This window comes from Agelaius tricolor, unplaced genomic scaffold, assembly GCF_023055355.1.
Source record: "Agelaius tricolor isolate 1412-34295 unplaced genomic scaffold, bAgeTri1.0.p SCAF_13, whole genome shotgun sequence".
Lineage (NCBI taxonomy): Eukaryota > Metazoa > Chordata > Aves > Passeriformes > Icteridae > Agelaius > Agelaius tricolor.
The window spans coordinates 3,694,425-3,711,827 of NW_027269273.1; the positions used below are offsets into that span (position 1 = coordinate 3,694,425).

Here is a 17,403-nt window from a genome sequence, read left to right on the forward strand (position 1 = left end):
GGTTTCTCTAATCCCCTCCTTGGGGCTGCACCAGCAGCTCTCCAAGCCCCTGTCCCCTTCCACAAACTCCCAGGACTAGAGAGACAAGGAACAGAGACTAAAACCTCCCTTTTGTGTTTAATGATTACATCCACTCTGAGCAGCCACCCTCCTCTTTTTCTTAAGGTTTTTATTCATCTGCTCCTTCAGATTATTCCAAATCACCATTTGGAATTAGCCATTGGGCCAAGCTAAGTGCTCTGGAGCATCTCTGTGGGTGTGGGTGGCATTTTCTTACCGGGCACCACAGGGAGAAAGCAGGGGGCTGCTTGGTGGGGAAGGGGGACAGCCAAGGGCTGTGACCACGGAAGGACACTGGGTGATGGCACCTGAGCTGCAGGGATGAATTGGAGAGCAGACCAATGCCTGCAAGGAAGGAGAACTGCAGCTCAGGAATCTCTTTATCTCTCTGTAAAAAAGAAAAACCTTCCTTTGCATCCCTCCCTAGATGTCAGAACCAAGGACATCCCTCTGGGTGCCCTGGATGGCTCAAGCCCCTTGGCACGAAGAGACCTTGGCACAAAACCAAACACCCCTGTGCCTTTGATTTTAACCCATGGAAAAAATTACCAACTTTATGTGAGGATTTACAAGCCACGAGAGTTTAAGTAGAATGATAGTTAGTTTCTCACAAGGTAGAAAAGTAGAATTTTAAGATTTTTAGAATGGGGGTTCAGAAGCCAAGATGGAGGGATCTGGGCATGCCTTGTCCTTCTTTCTTCTTCTTAGCCTCCATCTTCTGGGTGATGGTGACACTTTTGGATTGGTTTAGAGTAGGAACACACTGTCTAACATAGGTGATGGGTATTGGAAAATTATTGTAAATAATGTACAGGTAGTTTTTAGTATAAAAAGATAACACCACCCTGAAAGTGTCAGTGTGCCACAACCTGACCTGCTGGACAGATCTCAGCAGGTCAAAAAAAGAATGTTATAGATAACAGAGAATAACAACCTTGAGAATGAGAATAGAAGAGTTCTGACTCCTTCTTTGATCTCGGGGCTGGGAAAAAGAGACTTTCCAACACCTCGGGGTCACCTCGACCACAGAGACTCCGAGCCCTGGTGTGGCTCCTCCTGTGCAGCTCTGCTTTAGCTGGGTGCTGAGTGACCCAGCCCCACTCCTGCTCTTCCAGCAGGATCCAGGCTGGCACTGGGGGTGCTGGAGCGGCTCCTGCTGCGCGGGCTGCGGGAGGAGAATGGCTTTCAGCTCAATTACCCTTCACATTCCGATTCCATAACGCTCCACTGAGGCTTTTTAAGCAGATCTCCCCCCCCAAACAAAGCCTGCCTGCCACAGCCCAGCCTCAAGCTCGAACGTGCAGAATGGAGGTGAGGCTCTGCTCTCCTCTCCCTGTGTCCTGCCTTTCCCAAACCTCTCCCTGAGCTTGCCTTCTCCTCTCCTCACCATCTACCATTTGTGTGGCTCCTCTGTGCTCTTCCTCCAGCCTCTGCTTGCCTCTCCCAAGCCCAAAGCACCAGATATGTGGGGGTCAGGGGCTCCTTGGTGTTAGGTCTGGGCCACCAAACACCTCATCCACAGGGCCAGCACAGTGCAGACACTGTTTCAGAGGTGCTACCATAAGAGAAGGAGGTGGTGAAGCTCTCACTGCTTCCCACAGCCAGGTGAGAAGCAGGTTTGTGGCTGCCAGAGGAGAGCTGACCTCCTCCTGCCCCTGCCTGGGTGACACGCCAGCGCGCGGCGAGACACGGAGCTGGTGACGAGGGATGGGTGATGGAGCACACGCTCTGGAAGTGCAAACCTGATGAAAAATTGCCCTCCACACAGGGCAGGTCTTGTGCTCCAGGCCCTCAGAACTGAGGTCACCAAGGAAGAGCCTTGCAGTGAAGCTCTGTGACATGGTGAGACACCAGGCTGGTGGGGATCCCTGTCACTGCTGGTGACAAGGGACAGATGATGGAGCACACGCTCTGAAAGTGCAAACCTGCTGAAAATACTGCCCTCCACACAGGGCAGGTCTTGTGCTCCAGGCCCTCAGAACAGAGGTCACCAAGGGAAAGCCTTGCAGTGAAGCTCTGTGACACAGTGGGACACCAGGCTGGTGGGGATCCCTGTCGCTGGAGGAGGATGCAGGCTTCTCCCAGCCCCAGCAGGACCTTCCAGGTGTGCTCAGAGGCAATGCCATGGCTGTGTCCCACAGGGCAGAGGTGTCCCCACCTGCACAGCTCCTGGCCTTCCTCCCCAGCACCCATTTCAAGGACTGGGGTGAAGTTTCCCTGCTGGCTGCAAGAACCTTGCAGTGCCACCATCCTCGTGGGGCTCACACCAGCAGGCACAGCCTCTGCAAAATTCCTTCCTCACAGGAGAACAATCCATCCACCTGTCCTGCCATCTCCCTCTCAGCCCCTCAAAGGCCAGGCATGGGCAGCACATCCCAGAGAGTTTTCTCCCAGGGGGCTGAGGGATCTGCAAACACACATCTGGCTGTGCATTTAATAAAGTATTTTTCCAAGCGCAGGTGCAGCAGATTCAGAGAGATTTAGCATTTCAATTCAGGGTCAAATAAATCACACAGGCAGTAAAAATTGTTCCCCTTTCAGGGCTTTCATCCAGCTCTGGTTATGGGATGGAGCATGGGTAGATCCCTCTTTTTCCATGGCTTGGAAAACCATGCTCTCAACTTACCTTTAAATAAAGATTTACTAATGAGGGAAAGATCATCTTCCACTGATGGTAATGAACAGAGAAGTGCTAAAAAGGCATCCCTTGGGTACCAACATACAGCCTATCAGTACAAACTCCTTTTTTTTCCTTTTTAAACACCAGTTGAAGGTAGTGCTGGTGGCCATTCTGGGACAAGCAGCCAGGTCAGGAGGTGCCTCCAAACACGTGTGAGGAACTGAGGTTAATCACACACAGGCTGGGCAGGAGGGGGCTGACATCACTCACTTCTCCTCTTCTCCCTCCCCTCCTTCCCACCACCCTTTCCAGTTTGATTTACAATTGCAGGACAAGCCTAAGGAAGCAACATCACCACGATGTAAGCCAAGGCAAGGTCAGGAAAACAAGGGGGTTGTTGGTATAACCATCACCTGAACTCAGAGCTGCAGCCAAACCCCCCTGACCACCCAGAATGAGCTCAATTCCCTGGAAAAAAGAGGGACAAGCAACCATCATCCTACACAAAGTGACAGCTGTGACCACCTCTCCTTTTTCACCCACTGGGTTTGCATCCTGTCTCAGAAAAGCAAGTAAGTATGTTTCACACATCTCCCATAAAGCAAATCTCCAAAACTAAAAGCTCCCCATTTTTTTTTCTTCCTTGAACCAAAATTGCCTTGAACCCTCTCTTCACTTTCCCTGCTCTCTCCATTATTTGCATAACAAAATAAATCACCCACATTTTAAGTTCCCACAGCAATTAATGTTTGAAATTAAGTAATGGCCCCTAATTTTGATTGAAACTTCTACTTAGATCAAATTCCCTCCATTTGTAATGAAAATAGTTTGAAACCGATACAAACAGTTCACTTCACACATAAATATTTAAAAAACTTATAGAGAGGCTGATTTAGTCTATTATTTTACCACAAAGTTTGACCAGAAGTAGAAAGCTTATTATACATGACTGTCACTGACACATTACAAACTAATAAAACACAAAATGCAATTCTCAAGAAGAAATTGGAATGAATCTATTGCAAGAGCGATTTTTATGGTTCTTTTGAAATGCTATTTCTCCCCAGCTTAGCTGTCAAAATGGCACCATTTTCCCTAAATATTTCCATCTTAATTAAAAAGGGTGTTTTTATCGAAAAAAGAGCCTCTTGTGCCAGCTGCAGCTTCACATTCCCATGCTGCACAGAGTGAGGATGCTAATGTGTGCCCACCTCATGGATCTGCTGCTGATCTTGGGTGCTGCAGGGGGAAAAGGGCCTGGAACCTAAAATTCCAGAGTCCCTTACACAGCAAGACCCTAATCATCCCTTCATTTAGGTGCTGTGACTAAAAAAATGAGTATAAACCAACAAACTGCATGATTATTTGAGTAAAAAACGTTAATTATATTTTCAGTGATGGGTTTTTTTCCTTCCTGGCATGGAGGAGTTGCCACTCACCACCTGAACAAATTAAAAACCATTCCTAAAAGCCATTCCTAAAAGCCATTTGTAAAAACCATTTCTAAAAACCACTCCTAAAAACCCCTCCTAGATCCAGGCAGGGTTTTGCTAGTGAGTCCAAAGGTGAGGTATGGAGAGGGAGGTAAACAAAACAGGGATGTGAGGGGAGACCCTGGACCCTACAATCCCAGAATGTCCCACACAGCACCTTTCAGCAAGACCTTCATTTAGGTGCTGTGACTAAAAAATGAGTATCAACCAACAAACTGCATGATTATTTGAGTAAAAAACGTTAAATATATTTTCAGTGATGGGTTTTTTCCCCTCCTGGCATGGAGGAGTTGCCACTCACCACCTGAATAAGTTAAAAACCATTCCTAAAAGCCATTGCTAAAAACCATTGCTAAAAACCATTTCTAAAAACCACTCCTACATCCAGGCAGGGTCCTGCTGATGAGTCCAAAGGTGAGGCATGGAGAGGGAGGTAAACAAAACAGGGATGTGAGGGGAGACCCTGGACCTTACAATCCCAGAATGTCCCACACAGCACCTTTCAGCAAGACCTTCATTTAGGTGCTGTGACTAAAAAATGAGTATAAACCAACAAACTGCATGATTATTTGAGTAAAAATGTTAAATATATTATCAGTAATGGGTTTTTTGCTTCCTGGCATGGAGCAGTTGCCACTCACCACCTGAACAAATTAAAAACCATTCCTAAAAAACATTCCTAAAAACCGCTCCTAAAAACCATTCCTAAAAACCATTCCTAAAAGCCATTCCCAAAAACCACTCCTAAAAACCATTCCTACATCCAGGCAGGGTTCTGCTAGTGAGTCCAAAGATGAGGTATGGAGAGGGAGGTAAACAAAACAGGGATGTGAGGGGAGACCCTGGACCCTACAATCCCAGAATGTCCCACCCAGCACCTTTCAGCAAGACCTTCATTTAGGTGCTGTGCCTAACAAATGAGTATCAACCAACAAACTGCATGATTATGTGAGTAAAAAACATTAAATATCTTTTCAGTGATGGGTTTTTTTGCTTCCTGGCATGGAGGAGGTGCCACTCACCACCTGAAGAAATTAAAAACCATTGCTAAAAACCATTCCCAAAAACCATTCCTAAAAACCATTCCTACATCCAGACAGGGTCCTGCTGGTGAGGCATGGAGAGGGAGGCAAACAAAACAGGGATGTGAGGGGAGAGGATGCAGCTTTGGCTGGCTGGAACATGAGGTCAGCTCCATCCCAGGCTTCTGGGAGGAGATGGTAACCAGAGGGAAGGGAGATAAAACAAAGCTAATTGCCAGCAGGTCACATTGACTCCCTCCTCACCCTTCTGCTCCCGACAGCAGAGAGGCAGGGAAGAGACCTTGAAGCCATCTGCTGCCCAGATGTGTAAGTGTAATTACACTGACAGGGCTGGGCTGGAATGTCCCCTGGAAAAGAGACCTTCCAGGCCAGCCTGAGGAAGTGCTGTGGCACCCTGAGCCACTGTTTGTGCTCCAGAGGAACTTGCCTGGCCTGAGGAACCCACTGCCAGCAGGGTCCTGAGGAGCCACCAGCACCTGGCATTGGCCTCCCTGAGCTCAGACACTGGCCTGACCCTGGGCAGACCCAGCAGAGCTCTGAAATCAGCAGATACCTGCCCTCAGCACCCGTGGGAAGGAGCTTGGGGAGTGAGGGTGTTTTTCCTTTTTCCCATTTCTCCCATGAGGAACAATTACTGATTTACCCAAGTTCCCTCACCCCTCTTTGCCTGTGTTCTCCTCACTCAGAGGATGTTGCTGTACACTTTCCCTTCCTCTCCCTCAAGATAATTTCCTAACTTCCCATCATGACAGCTCCTCCATGGAGACACCAAATTACTTGCTGCCCCACACTGCCTTCTCTTTCTGGTCAAAACCTGCTTCTTTCCCCTATCCCCTTCATCCTGCCCAGCACTCCACTGGCCAGAACCACATGACTATTTCTAATTTTCAGGCTGCCCCCCCTCTTTGCTGCAGTCCCCTTCCAGAAAGAGCCCAAGTTGTGCCTGGTGGAAATGACTGTTATCTCCAGGACACTTTACACATTACTTCCACGCCATTTGGAGTTTTCCGCCCCAGTAGTTTCTGTTGCATCTCTCATTTCACTCCTTGGTCACATGCATTAAAGGAGCAGGGTCTGCTGCTCACTGGTGAATCCACACAAGGGACAGGGGACACTTTTTCTCTCCCTAGGACGTCACTCAAGACCCTCTGGTGTCACAGCAGTGACAACAAAAACGTGCAGGTGATCTTCAGAGTGAAGGATGCTCCAGGTCTGAGCACCTACCTGGGCACAGCTTCAAAGGAGAAAGTTATTTAAAATGAGGGTGAGAGGTGCCCAGAGAAGCTGTGGCTGCCCCTGGATCCCTGGAAATGTTTAAGGCCAGGCTGGACAAAGCTTGGAGCAACCTGGGATAGTGGGAATTGTCCTTGCCCATGACAGGGGGATGGACTAAATAACTTTTAAATATCCCTTCCAACCCAAACCATTTTAGGATTCTGACATCTATAACATCAGCTGTGCAAACCCCTTCAGCCCCAACCCTGTGTTTTACTCAATGCACTGCAGTCTGTCTCATTTAAATTCTTTTCTCCAGTTCTGGTGGAAAAAAGCAGGGAGAAGATGACAGCTGGTGCCTGCTGTGCTTCCAAGCTCTTGCCTGAAGACACTGCCAGCATCCCAAAGCCAGAAGGAGAGCCCAAGGCAGGGCCTGCACTTCCCAGCCCATTTATGTTTTGCTTGCACGTGGACAGCAACAATAAAGACGATTAAAACTGAGGATGTTTGGGAAGTTTGGGAAGAGCTTCACCTGTGCAACAGAGACCCTCTTGCTACAGCAAACACCACTCAAATCCCCACTTCCTACTTGTCCAGAAGGCTCTGGAGGTGAGAGATCACCAGCACTGGGCATGCCAGTGGGATGCCAGGCTGGAGGGGAGATGGAGGTGCTTGATATACCCAGGAAGGAGAACCAGCTTTTCTGTCCAGCAGTGCTTAGTGAACACAGCTTCAATAGCTCACTAAATTGCTTGCTGCCTTTCCAAGAAGTTTTGAAAACAAAAAAAGACCCCACAAGAAATAAAGAAACACATTTTTAAAACTGAATCCAATTTGCTGAGGAGAAGTTCAAGACACTTGCAAATTTTGCACGCTCAAAGGCAGCGGAAGGAAGGGATGACTGGATTTGGGAGAGAAGTTATTCACTGTAAATTATTTGTTCGGTTCTAAACTCCATATGGAAACATAAGGATAAAGAGAGAAGGGAAACAAAGAAGAGTGAATGAATTAAAAAAAAACCAACAAAAAAACAGAAGAAACAAGGAAGGAAAGCAGCCAGCAATGATTACAGACCATTTTTGCAATGTGCTCTATCTCCCTTATCAGCTCTGTTATCATCACCTCCACTATAAAGGCTCTTTATTTAAAGGAGGGGAGGAAAGCAAGCCCCAGAAGGTGTCTGGGAGTGTGCAAGGGTCTGGCTAATGCAGCTGAGGGGGAGCTCAGCCCGTGGCAGCTGGTTTGCATGCACAGCACCAGGCCCTGAGCCATGGCAATAGAATTATACGAGCCCCTGAAGACTCGGGCAGGATGGCAGGGAAACTGATGTAATTACTGACATTATTACCCTTAAAGCAAAATAATAATTTTAATTACAGCAAGGGCTTTTGGGCCTTTCTCTGCTCCTCCCTGCCCCTGCTCACTGTGGAGCAGGGTCTGGCTCCAGGCTGTGCCATGGGATGGGGCAGTGATGCTCCCCTCCTTCCTCTCCTCCTTCCCCGCCAAGTACTTTTCTGCACAATTGAGAGAAAGACATCATAAAAGCCACGATTTCAGCTACACCCCCATATTAGGGATGGAAATGGTGGCCAGCAGCTTGTGAAGGCTCAGTCCCAAAGGCTGCTCCCCGAGCAGAAGGGACTGCTGCTGATGGCGAGCGCCCGCCTGCCTCCCAATTAAAATAAATTGGCAAATAAGGGCTAAGCCCAGGAGATAAGACACCTGCAAGCTGGACTGTGGCTGCCTCAACACTGCTGTGTGCAGACCAGAAACTTTCCTTTCCATTTTTAAACTCTTTTTCTGCAGCCCTGCCTGCTTGAATTCAGGAGGAGACGAGCACAGTCCCAAGGCAGAGGGCTGTGGTTACAAATCTGAAAGCAGAGCTCTAATTCCTGTGTCCTTGTGGAGTTACAGGTGCTTCTCTTGTGGTGCAGCTGTGATTTCATGAATGACTGAGGTGCTGAATTGCAGTCCCTGGCCCAGTGCCAAGCTTTTTGCTGGAAGATCATAGGATCATGGAATGCTTTGGGTTGGAAGGTACATTAAAAACCATCCAGCTCCAACCCCCTGCCACAGACACCTTCCACTAGACCAGGTTGCTCAGAGCCCCATCCAACCCTGTCCCTGAACACTTCCAGGGATGGGGGTGAGTGACCTCTAGATGTAACAACATCACTTCATAAATCACTCAGTCTGTTATAAATATAAAAGAAGGAATGAGGTGGGGGAGAGCACAAAAGGAGAGAAAACTCCAATGGAAACCTCCTGAGGGAGCATTCAGCCAAGAAACCAACAATTAAATGACCTTTCTGCCAGCATGTCACAGCTGCTGAGGCTCCAAGGCCAAGAGAAGGCCTTGAACTTGATCAGCAAGCTCAGGATGTTGGGGGCTTACAGGAGAAAACAGCTTTTCCCAAGGAGGTACTAGACTTGAAGTTAGTTTACCTCATAGTGCAATTTAGGCTGGAAAAGCCCTCTAGGATCGAGTCCAACCATTCCCCCAGCACTGCCAAGGCCACCACTAATCCTTGTCCCCAGGCAAGGTGACTCCACCACTGCCCCAGGAGTTAAAGGCAAAGCTGTGTGGAAGCCCCAAGAGGTTTCCTGTTTGGGACTGGGACAAGAAGGCCAGCAGGCACCCAGGGGGGACAGTGCACCCCAACATCCCCATCACACCAGGTACCACAAACAGGGCCTTGGCTCCGCTCCACTTGCTTGCTTCACCTAAAAGCATCGAACCATGACAATCCAAGAACTCTGTGTTCCCTACAGATGCAGCCAAACGGAAAAAAGATTAGATAAAACAGATTGGACTTGCCAGAAACTGAGGCATGGCCACAACAGCCTGCCACAGGCTTGGCAATAGATCTCTCCTTGTTTAAAAGCCAAAACCCTGAGACTCCCAGAAACGTGGTACCTTGGGGCTGGGTGAGGGGGGTGGAAAAGAGGCTGTGAGCAGGAGATGAAGTGCAAGGGACACATGCAAGAGGAGAACAAGCCCTGAAGGTCAGAGTAGCAAGCACACGAGCAGCTAACTAATGTACTACAGCAGCACCACGGGGCACAGCCACGGGCACGCACGTCCTCGCAAACTGGAACGCCATAAAAGTCCATTACAGCAAATCAAACAGCAGCCAGCATGACAGCCATTAGCCTGAAATGAATACACGGGAACTTAATGAGCTCTGTCGAGGCCAGCTTGGTGAATTAAGTTGCCAGTTGTAGCAGGATTCCCCTTCTGTGTGCAGCCCTGCCCCGCCTGGCTGCGCTGGGACCGGCAGAGCACAGGCAGCCCTCACCCAGACGGGACGGACGATTAGGCTGGAGCAAATATCCCCATATCCCTCTCCTGGCCCCTGGCAGCTATTCCAGGCGTGAGATCAGCACACAGCAAGCCCAGAGGAGCGGTGCCACTCCAGCAGTCGAGCTGCTGTGGTGCATCCTCTCCATCCCTCCCCACACCACAGCCCATGCCCAAATAAATCCCCATTCGCACACCGAGCCGAGCACGTAAAACACCAGGATGGGTATTTAGAGGCAGTATTGTTTTTAAAGGTCAGTTTACTTCATGTTCCATTTATTTATGCACACTCTTCTTTTGACTTTCCAAGTGGCACACAATAGCAGCGAGGTTTAAATAGCCCTGCGGTCGCTGCTCCATTAGCTACGACAACTGCAAATCGATACATCCATTTATCTCAAAATTAAAAAGAGAAAAACCCTCATTAGCTGCCAAATCTGCACAGAGCCAGTCTATTGAAAACCACACCAGCCTCTCCTCTTTCTCCAAGCTCCAGCTCTCTTCATTCATTATCCACAGGCCCTTCGATTTGGGCTCTGAGGTGGATTTTGGTTCCTGCACCCTCACTGCTCGCCCTCAAGCTGTCTGGAGCTGTCTTTCCTCACCATGGCCGTGTCCCCCAGCACCTTCCCAAGCCAAATCACCTCCAGCTCTGAGTAGTCATGGGCAAACAACAAGGAAAACTCATGGTTCAGCACAGGTCTCAAAGCCAAGTGCGCATCTCCTCCTTGAGAGCTGCACCACCACACTCAGAAAAAGTTTATTGCTGACACCTCCCACACCTGCAGCCCTTGGAAGGGCCTCTGTAGGTGGTGAGACCCCATCCCCTGCTCTCTGGCAAGGGAAGGCTCTCTCTCCCTGGCAGTAGAACAGGAGTGCCTCCAGCATGCTGGCAGAGCAAGGCCTTTGTGGCTCATTACCTCTGCTCGGTGCCCTTGGTTAAAGATCACGGGCAGAAACTGGAAGCTGGCACACTCTGCCTTGTAATTAGATTAGGCCAACCTCCAGAAGAGCACAGCTCCCAAGGCCAAGTGCTGGGGGGCTGCAAGGGGGGAACACCAGGCTTGCTGTACCCCAAACAGCCAGGCAGTGCTGGAAATCCTTCACAGCACACCCCCAGCTCACCTGCACAGCATGTGATATGGCCCAAAAGTTCAACCTTTTCTTCTTTTAGATTTTTTTTTTGTTTACATCACCTGCCTGTAGTTCCCTTTCCTCAGGCAGCCCTAATTTTCTACATATGAGGGCATGGAGTGATAGGACACAGGGGAATGGCCTTCAACTGCAAGAGAGGTTTAAATTAGGTATTGGGAAGAAATTCTTCCCTGTGAGGGTGGGCAGGCCCTGGCACAGGGTGCCCAGAGTAGCTGTGGCTGCCCCTGGATCCGTGGAAATGTCCAAGGCCAGGCTGGAGCAACCAGTAGAAGGTGTCCCTGCCCATGGCAGGGGCTGAACTAGAGGAGCTTTAAGGTCCCTTACAAACCAAACCATCCTGTGACTCTAAGATTCCATGATTCCAAGCCAGGACCTTTGCCCCTCCTGCTCCCCAGGCCAGGTACAGGTTAATTTTGGAAATGGGGAAAACTCTAGCTTTGCAATATTGGCTCTTAGGATGGTGCCTTGTGAAGGCTGACCTAGGACAGAGACTGGACAGAGTTAAAGAATAAAGCAGGGATTTATTAAAAGGATCTCCTCAATGGATCCACCTTGGGCAGAACAAGAGCCCAGCCAGGGCTACACCCCAGGTGAACCCAAAATGGTCACAAAAATGGACACCTAGTCACAAAATCTCTCACTTTTATAAGTTCTGCTCCATTTGCATATTGGAGTTAATTGTCCAGTTACAGCTTTACCCCATGAAGTCCCATCCTGCTTGTTTTTCTCTTTTCAAATCACCCTTGTTTATACTCTTGGGCCTGAGATTTGGATCATTTGTCTTTGGTCCCAGCTGGAGCAGGAATTGTTTTGTCTCCCTGCTCTGTGCACAGAGCTCAGCATCCCCTAATATGAAGCCCAGACCCTCACACTAAAGCAGCACAGAATGTGAAAAATATAAAAGCTAAAACCTCAGGCATCAAGGACAGAAGCCATCAGCAAGAAGAGATGTGGCACAGATACTCCAGGTATGTAAAAACTGATGTTTAACTCAGCCCTGATTGCCAGGGGAGGCACAGAAACCACAGAGCAGGTAACAAAGCAAAACCAGAGGTCAGTCTGAGGGCAGGGGAGAGGAGCCTGTTCTCCTCCCATCCCACTGCCATTCCTTTTGCTCTGCAGACCTCTGCAGGCAGAGCATGACCCAGAGGAGCAGCAGCAAGGCACGACAGCCACCCTCCAGCTCCAGAGCCCTGAGCATGGGCAGGAGCAGGGGCATGGCACCACATTTTCTGGAAAAATCTCTTTGCCCAGGATTTTCTCCGGGGAAGCTGAGAAGCCTCAGAGAAAAATGAAAACAATAATTATCTGATTTGCTTCTCCTCTGTTTTGCTGCTTTGGAATGTGCTTTGGACATTGTTTCCATTGGTTTCATGTGAATTGTTTTGACTTAATGATCAATCACAGTCAGACTGTGTCAGGACTCTGGAAGGAGTCACAAGTTTTCATGAGTATTGTTTTAGCCTTCTGTCTGTATCCTTTCTGTATTCTTTAGTATAGTTTAGTTTAGTATTTTTTATTATAATATAATATCATAAAATAATAAATTAGCCTTCTGAGAACATGGAGTCAGATTGATTATTTCCTTCCCTCTTCAGGGGTCCCTGAAAATACAACAGAGGGCACCTGGTGGGGGTTTTGCCAAGTCATTTCTCCAGCCCTCGTGCTCTGCAGAGCAGCAGAAATGCCTCTGACCCAGTGTCACTCTCACAGGGAGGTTTCAGGTGACTTGGTGCAAAGTTGAGACTCCAGCTCCCGGCTCATACATCACGAGCAGCTCTAATGAAGAAACCTCATCCTTACAGCAGAGGGGTGGGGAGGGATCACAGCCCAGCATGGCAGGGCAGCAGCAGCAGGAATATTAAATACACCCTGGTAACACAATCGTTTGCACCTCTCAGTTCCCAGAGCTGCTCCATTTCACACACACACAATGCACACCAGACCTCACCCACACCCTGAGGAACAGGCTGGGACAAACTGCCCTGGCACTGTGGTGCAAAGAGAGCTTTCCTCCACTGGAGGATGTCAAATGCTCATCTAACCCCCTGTTTCAAATGGAACATCCTCACCTTCTCCTCCTGGCACCAGAAGCCACAGCTTAAAGCCTAAATTCACATCAGACCTGTAAACTCCCAATCAAATCAAGCTACAGGAGCAGAAGCTGTCCCTGATGGATGAGCAGATGTCACCACCCTTGCAGTGACCAGCACAGAGAGCAGCAGAAGGTTGTGGAAACTCTGTTCTAGGGATATTCAACACTTGGCTGGATAAAGCCCTGAGCAATCTGAGCTAACATGAAAATTCTTGCTGGATCAGTGGGAGCTTGGGCCAGATGATCTCCTGTGGCCCCTTCCCACCTATTTTATCCCAAGGACAAGATGGGACCAGTCCTGCTAAGGAGCTGTTGAAGGAAATCACCAGCCAGGACAGCAGCCTTTGGGCAGCACTCTGCCACAATTCAGGCATTTAGAGAAACACTCAGCCCTGCCTCAGATCACCTCTGTGACAAGAGCTGTGCACGCCCTCAGCTCCAAGGAGAGAACAAGACACAGACCCTCATTGACACTGATTTCCAAACTTCCCATTTGTTCATGGGAAAGATGTCACCAAAGCACCACACCTCCCCTTCCACCTCCTTCCCCCAACACCCCAAACACTTTGCTCCTGCCCATTTTCAGGCAGTAACTTCCAGAAGTTTCATCCTCCCGCAACCTCACGAGGCTCCAGGGCGAGAGGACAGCCCTGAGCATTGGTGGCCAGCTCTGTGGTGGCAACCAGAGCCTGAGTGGGCCCTGAGGGGAGAGGCAGAAGCCAGGCAGAGGTGGTCCCTACCTCTGGGATGCGGACGCTGTAGGGCTGGTTGTGGAACTGCGGCGCGTTGTCGTTCACGTCTCCCACCTGGATGTTCACTGTCCCCTTGATCACCTGTGGGCCCAAGGACAACAGCTTTAGGTGTGCATTTAGAGCCTAAAAAGCAGCTTGTGGCTGTGGTTTTGGGCTTTGGGCCAAGGGGTGAGCCCTCTCCCCTGGTTGCAGAAGTGACCACAGCCCCTGCTCCCCTCCACCCGTGCCGCAGACCATGAAATGAGAAGTCACACTCACCCCTTGGCTGTCACTGACAGAAAATTCAACTGTGAATTCTGACTTGGTCTGAAAGGGAAAGAGAAGGAAAAAAAAAAAAAAAAACTATAATTAAAGATACTGTAGTGTTTATCTGCAGGTGGCAGGCTAGGGACTTTCAGCCAATGTTATTACACGCAAAATGCTTCCAGGACCTTCCAGAAGAGGAGAGGTACTGGAGTGCCATTACCTGCACTGGGCACAGAATGCTGGGGAATCTGGATGCCAGCAGGGCTCCTGTCTATGCCACAGGCACAGGAGATGCCCTGTCCCAGGGTTAAGGAATCAGCTCCCTGACTGACAGTGGGCACTTGAAACACACCCAGATTTAGGACTCGTGGCAATGCAACTCAGTGAGGACCTCTAAATCCTGCTGCTGCTTCCCCAGCTTCCCATCACACAGCTGGAATCCTGGGACAAGCCTGTGTAGTGAGAACTGGCTGAAATTCCATGAAATTCCCACACAATTCTCTCTGCTCCTTATTGATTTAACTAAATAAACAGCTGGCAATAGGGATCTATTCAAGTCACTGATGCTGGGGTGAGCAACAAGTGGGAAAGAGCAAATTTTTTTGGGATCAGGGCAGGGGGATATTGCTAGTGGAGACAGACCTTCTCTTCCTGACCCTTTTCTTCCCACCAGCAACCATTTTGCTCCTATTTTACTAAAGAATAGTGTAAAGATTGAGCCACCACATCTACCTGGTAGCTGCCCTCCAACTGGTGGTTTTTGTTCCCCTCCAGTCCTGGCAATCCCTTCCCAGCTCTGCTGTCCTTGCCCTGCCTGAGCTGCTGGAGCACAGCACCTCGATGTTTCCACAGCATCAGGCTGGAAAAGGCACCAGAAATGGCTCTCCATGCTGCAGCTCTGGTTGATTTATTCCTAATGAGATGGGCTCAGGGACAGGCAGCAGCCAGCAGGAGCTCTGCTTGCACCAGGGTTGAAGTTCATCTTGGAGAAGGGATTGGGGAGCAGCTCCCCATGGTGTGTGCCCACCCCTGCTCCCACATTTCCATCCAGCCAGACAGGGAAAGCCCTTTCTGACTCCTGCCTCGGGGCACTGCTAGGAGGCAGAAGGAGGAGCTGGAATCCCCAGGGAGAGGAGAAACTCTGCTGCCTGTGCCACCTCAGCCTGCTGTATCCCTGCCTTTCAGCCCTCTCTTCCCCCTCCTCATCCACCAGGGACAACACAACAGGGAAGAAAGGAAAAGCAGGAGATAAGGAACAGCCTGTTGAGCATTTAAATTTTAAAAACTCAATAAAATAATCAGAGGAAGCTTCCACGTACCAACTGCTGTCTCTGAAATTATTTTAACACAATTCTTTAGCCTCGGGGTCTGCCATTTTTCTAGAAATCCGTTTTCCTTCTAATCTTCATAGGAGCACCAAAAAAATCTTTTAAAATTCATTTTGCCTCTATACATTTGCTCTTTCCTCTTTTTCTCTAGTTCATCCTTTCCTGCATCATTTACCTTGCTGAGACTCCCTCCCCCTTCTTTCTGCTCCACAATACAAGAATTCACCTCTTCCTTTTCCCTTCCCACCACTTATCCTGAGAGACCTTCTCCCCCTGACTTTTTAAACATGTGCATCCAGTGTTTTCTGCTCCCAGCTTTGTGCCCATCTCCATCCCTTCCCTCTGACTGCTTCCTCCACCATAAATTGTTGTTTACACCTCTCTCACATCCTTTACACCTTCCCCCCATCCATTCTTCCTTCACTGTCTCCCACGTCCTTTGAACCCCTGGGATCAGCTGAGCCCATCCAAGCTCTCCCAGCTCCTTCCCTCCCCACCCTCCACACCACAAGACACCTGAAATCTACTGATCACCCTCCTGGGCTTGAGGCTGGCATGGGAAATATGGAGAAGCAGGAGGCATTTGGATGAGGGAAGATTTATGACTCAGGCCAGCAGCTGTTGGCACGGGGAGGTGGAGGGGAGAGGGGTGAAGAAAAGCACTTTATTTTCCCAAAGTCTCGCTCCTAACACTGTGAAATTGGGTTTGGCCTTCCCCCCAGCCCCAGCCTGAAAGCATCCAGCACCCTGCTCCTCTGCATGCCAATGCCTGCCTGGCTCTGACTGGGAACACCAGAGGTGTGTTAGGGGGTTTGATCTTCCTGAGGCTGCTGCTGGCCAAGGCAGCACTAAATACAGGGGAAATTAAGCACATTGCCCAAATCACATCATATTTTCCCAGTCTTCCTGCTATCACTTCCTCCTTGCTCCAGGAATGCAGAAAGGGCCAAGGTTTTAGCAAAGCAGGCACCTGGATGGGATTCCAGCCTTGCACACCAAAGCTGCCATTGAAAATAGGGGTGGTGAAATAGCTTTGAGGCAAGGATCCTGCCAAATTTAGCATCCAGCAGCCTGAATCCACAAGAGGATGAAAAGTCTTGATGAGATTGAATAAGCAGGGATACCTCACATCTCTTGACACGCTGTTCTAAATAGTAAAGGATTTAATTGGCATCGAGATTTAAAGAGGAAGCCTGCACATTTCCCTGACTGTGTGAGCAGCCTGGCTCCTTGGTAGATCACCTCCACCTCTTAATTCCTTTACTTCCAGACCTGTTGGAGCTCAGTTCATCCCTCTGGGTGTCCAGAGTTGCCAAGGACCCTGTCAGGGGGATCAAGACCCTGGCACACAGCCCAGAACACCTGGGGATTTGATTTTGACCCCTAGAGCAAGTTGCCAGCTTTGTATGAGGACCTGAAAGTCACAGAGGTTTGAATAGTGTGATAACAAAATGATCACAGGGTGAAAATGTAGATTTTAGGATTTTTGGTATGGGGGTTATGGGGACAAGATGGAGGAACTTGGGCGTGTCCAGCCTTTCTTCTTCTTGTTCTCCATTTTCTGCAGTGATGCTGGCACTTTGGGATTGGTTTAGAGTAGAAGTGCACTGTCTAACATGGGTGATAGGTATTGGGAATTAAGTGTAAATATGTTATATGTAGTTTGTAGTATAAAAGGACAACACCGCCTCAGGGGTGGTCAGAGTGCCTGTGGCTGCCCTGCTGAGCAGATCTCAGCTGGGCAGAAAGAAAATTTTATAGATAAGAATTAATAAACAACCTCAAGACCAAAAACTGAAGAGTCCAGACTCGTTCTTCAGTTGTGTGGGCCAAAGCAGAGACATCCTGCACATCTTGGGGCAGCAATTATCAACAGCAATACAAGACAGACCCACAGGTGTTATTCTAGCACCCAGGAAAACCAACAGGGCAGATGAAACCAGAGCAGGCTGGTCACTGCCCACGTCCCCACTGATCTGGAGAACCACAGATCACAGTGGACACACCCAGATTCCCACACCCACCAGGGAGCAACACCCATCTCAGCTCTCACAGAGGATGGAGAGCCACCATTTCTGTGAGCACAGGTGGTTTT

The 17,403-nt window shown here is 49.2% G+C and overlaps 1 protein-coding gene across 1 annotated transcript in view; it reads right to left on the reverse strand.

Annotated features, from left to right (window-relative positions):
* Window positions 1-17,403, reverse strand: part of CDH23 (cadherin related 23) — a 230,530-nt gene that overhangs the window by 153,727 nt on the left and 59,400 nt on the right. The window contains exons 5-6 of the mRNA XM_071438456.1: window positions 13,993-14,040; window positions 13,723-13,815 (exon numbers count right to left, since the gene is read on the reverse strand). Of these exons, the coding sequence (XP_071294557.1) occupies window positions 13,723-13,815; window positions 13,993-14,040 (141 nt within the window). The remainder of the gene's footprint in view (window positions 1-13,722; window positions 13,816-13,992; window positions 14,041-17,403) is intronic.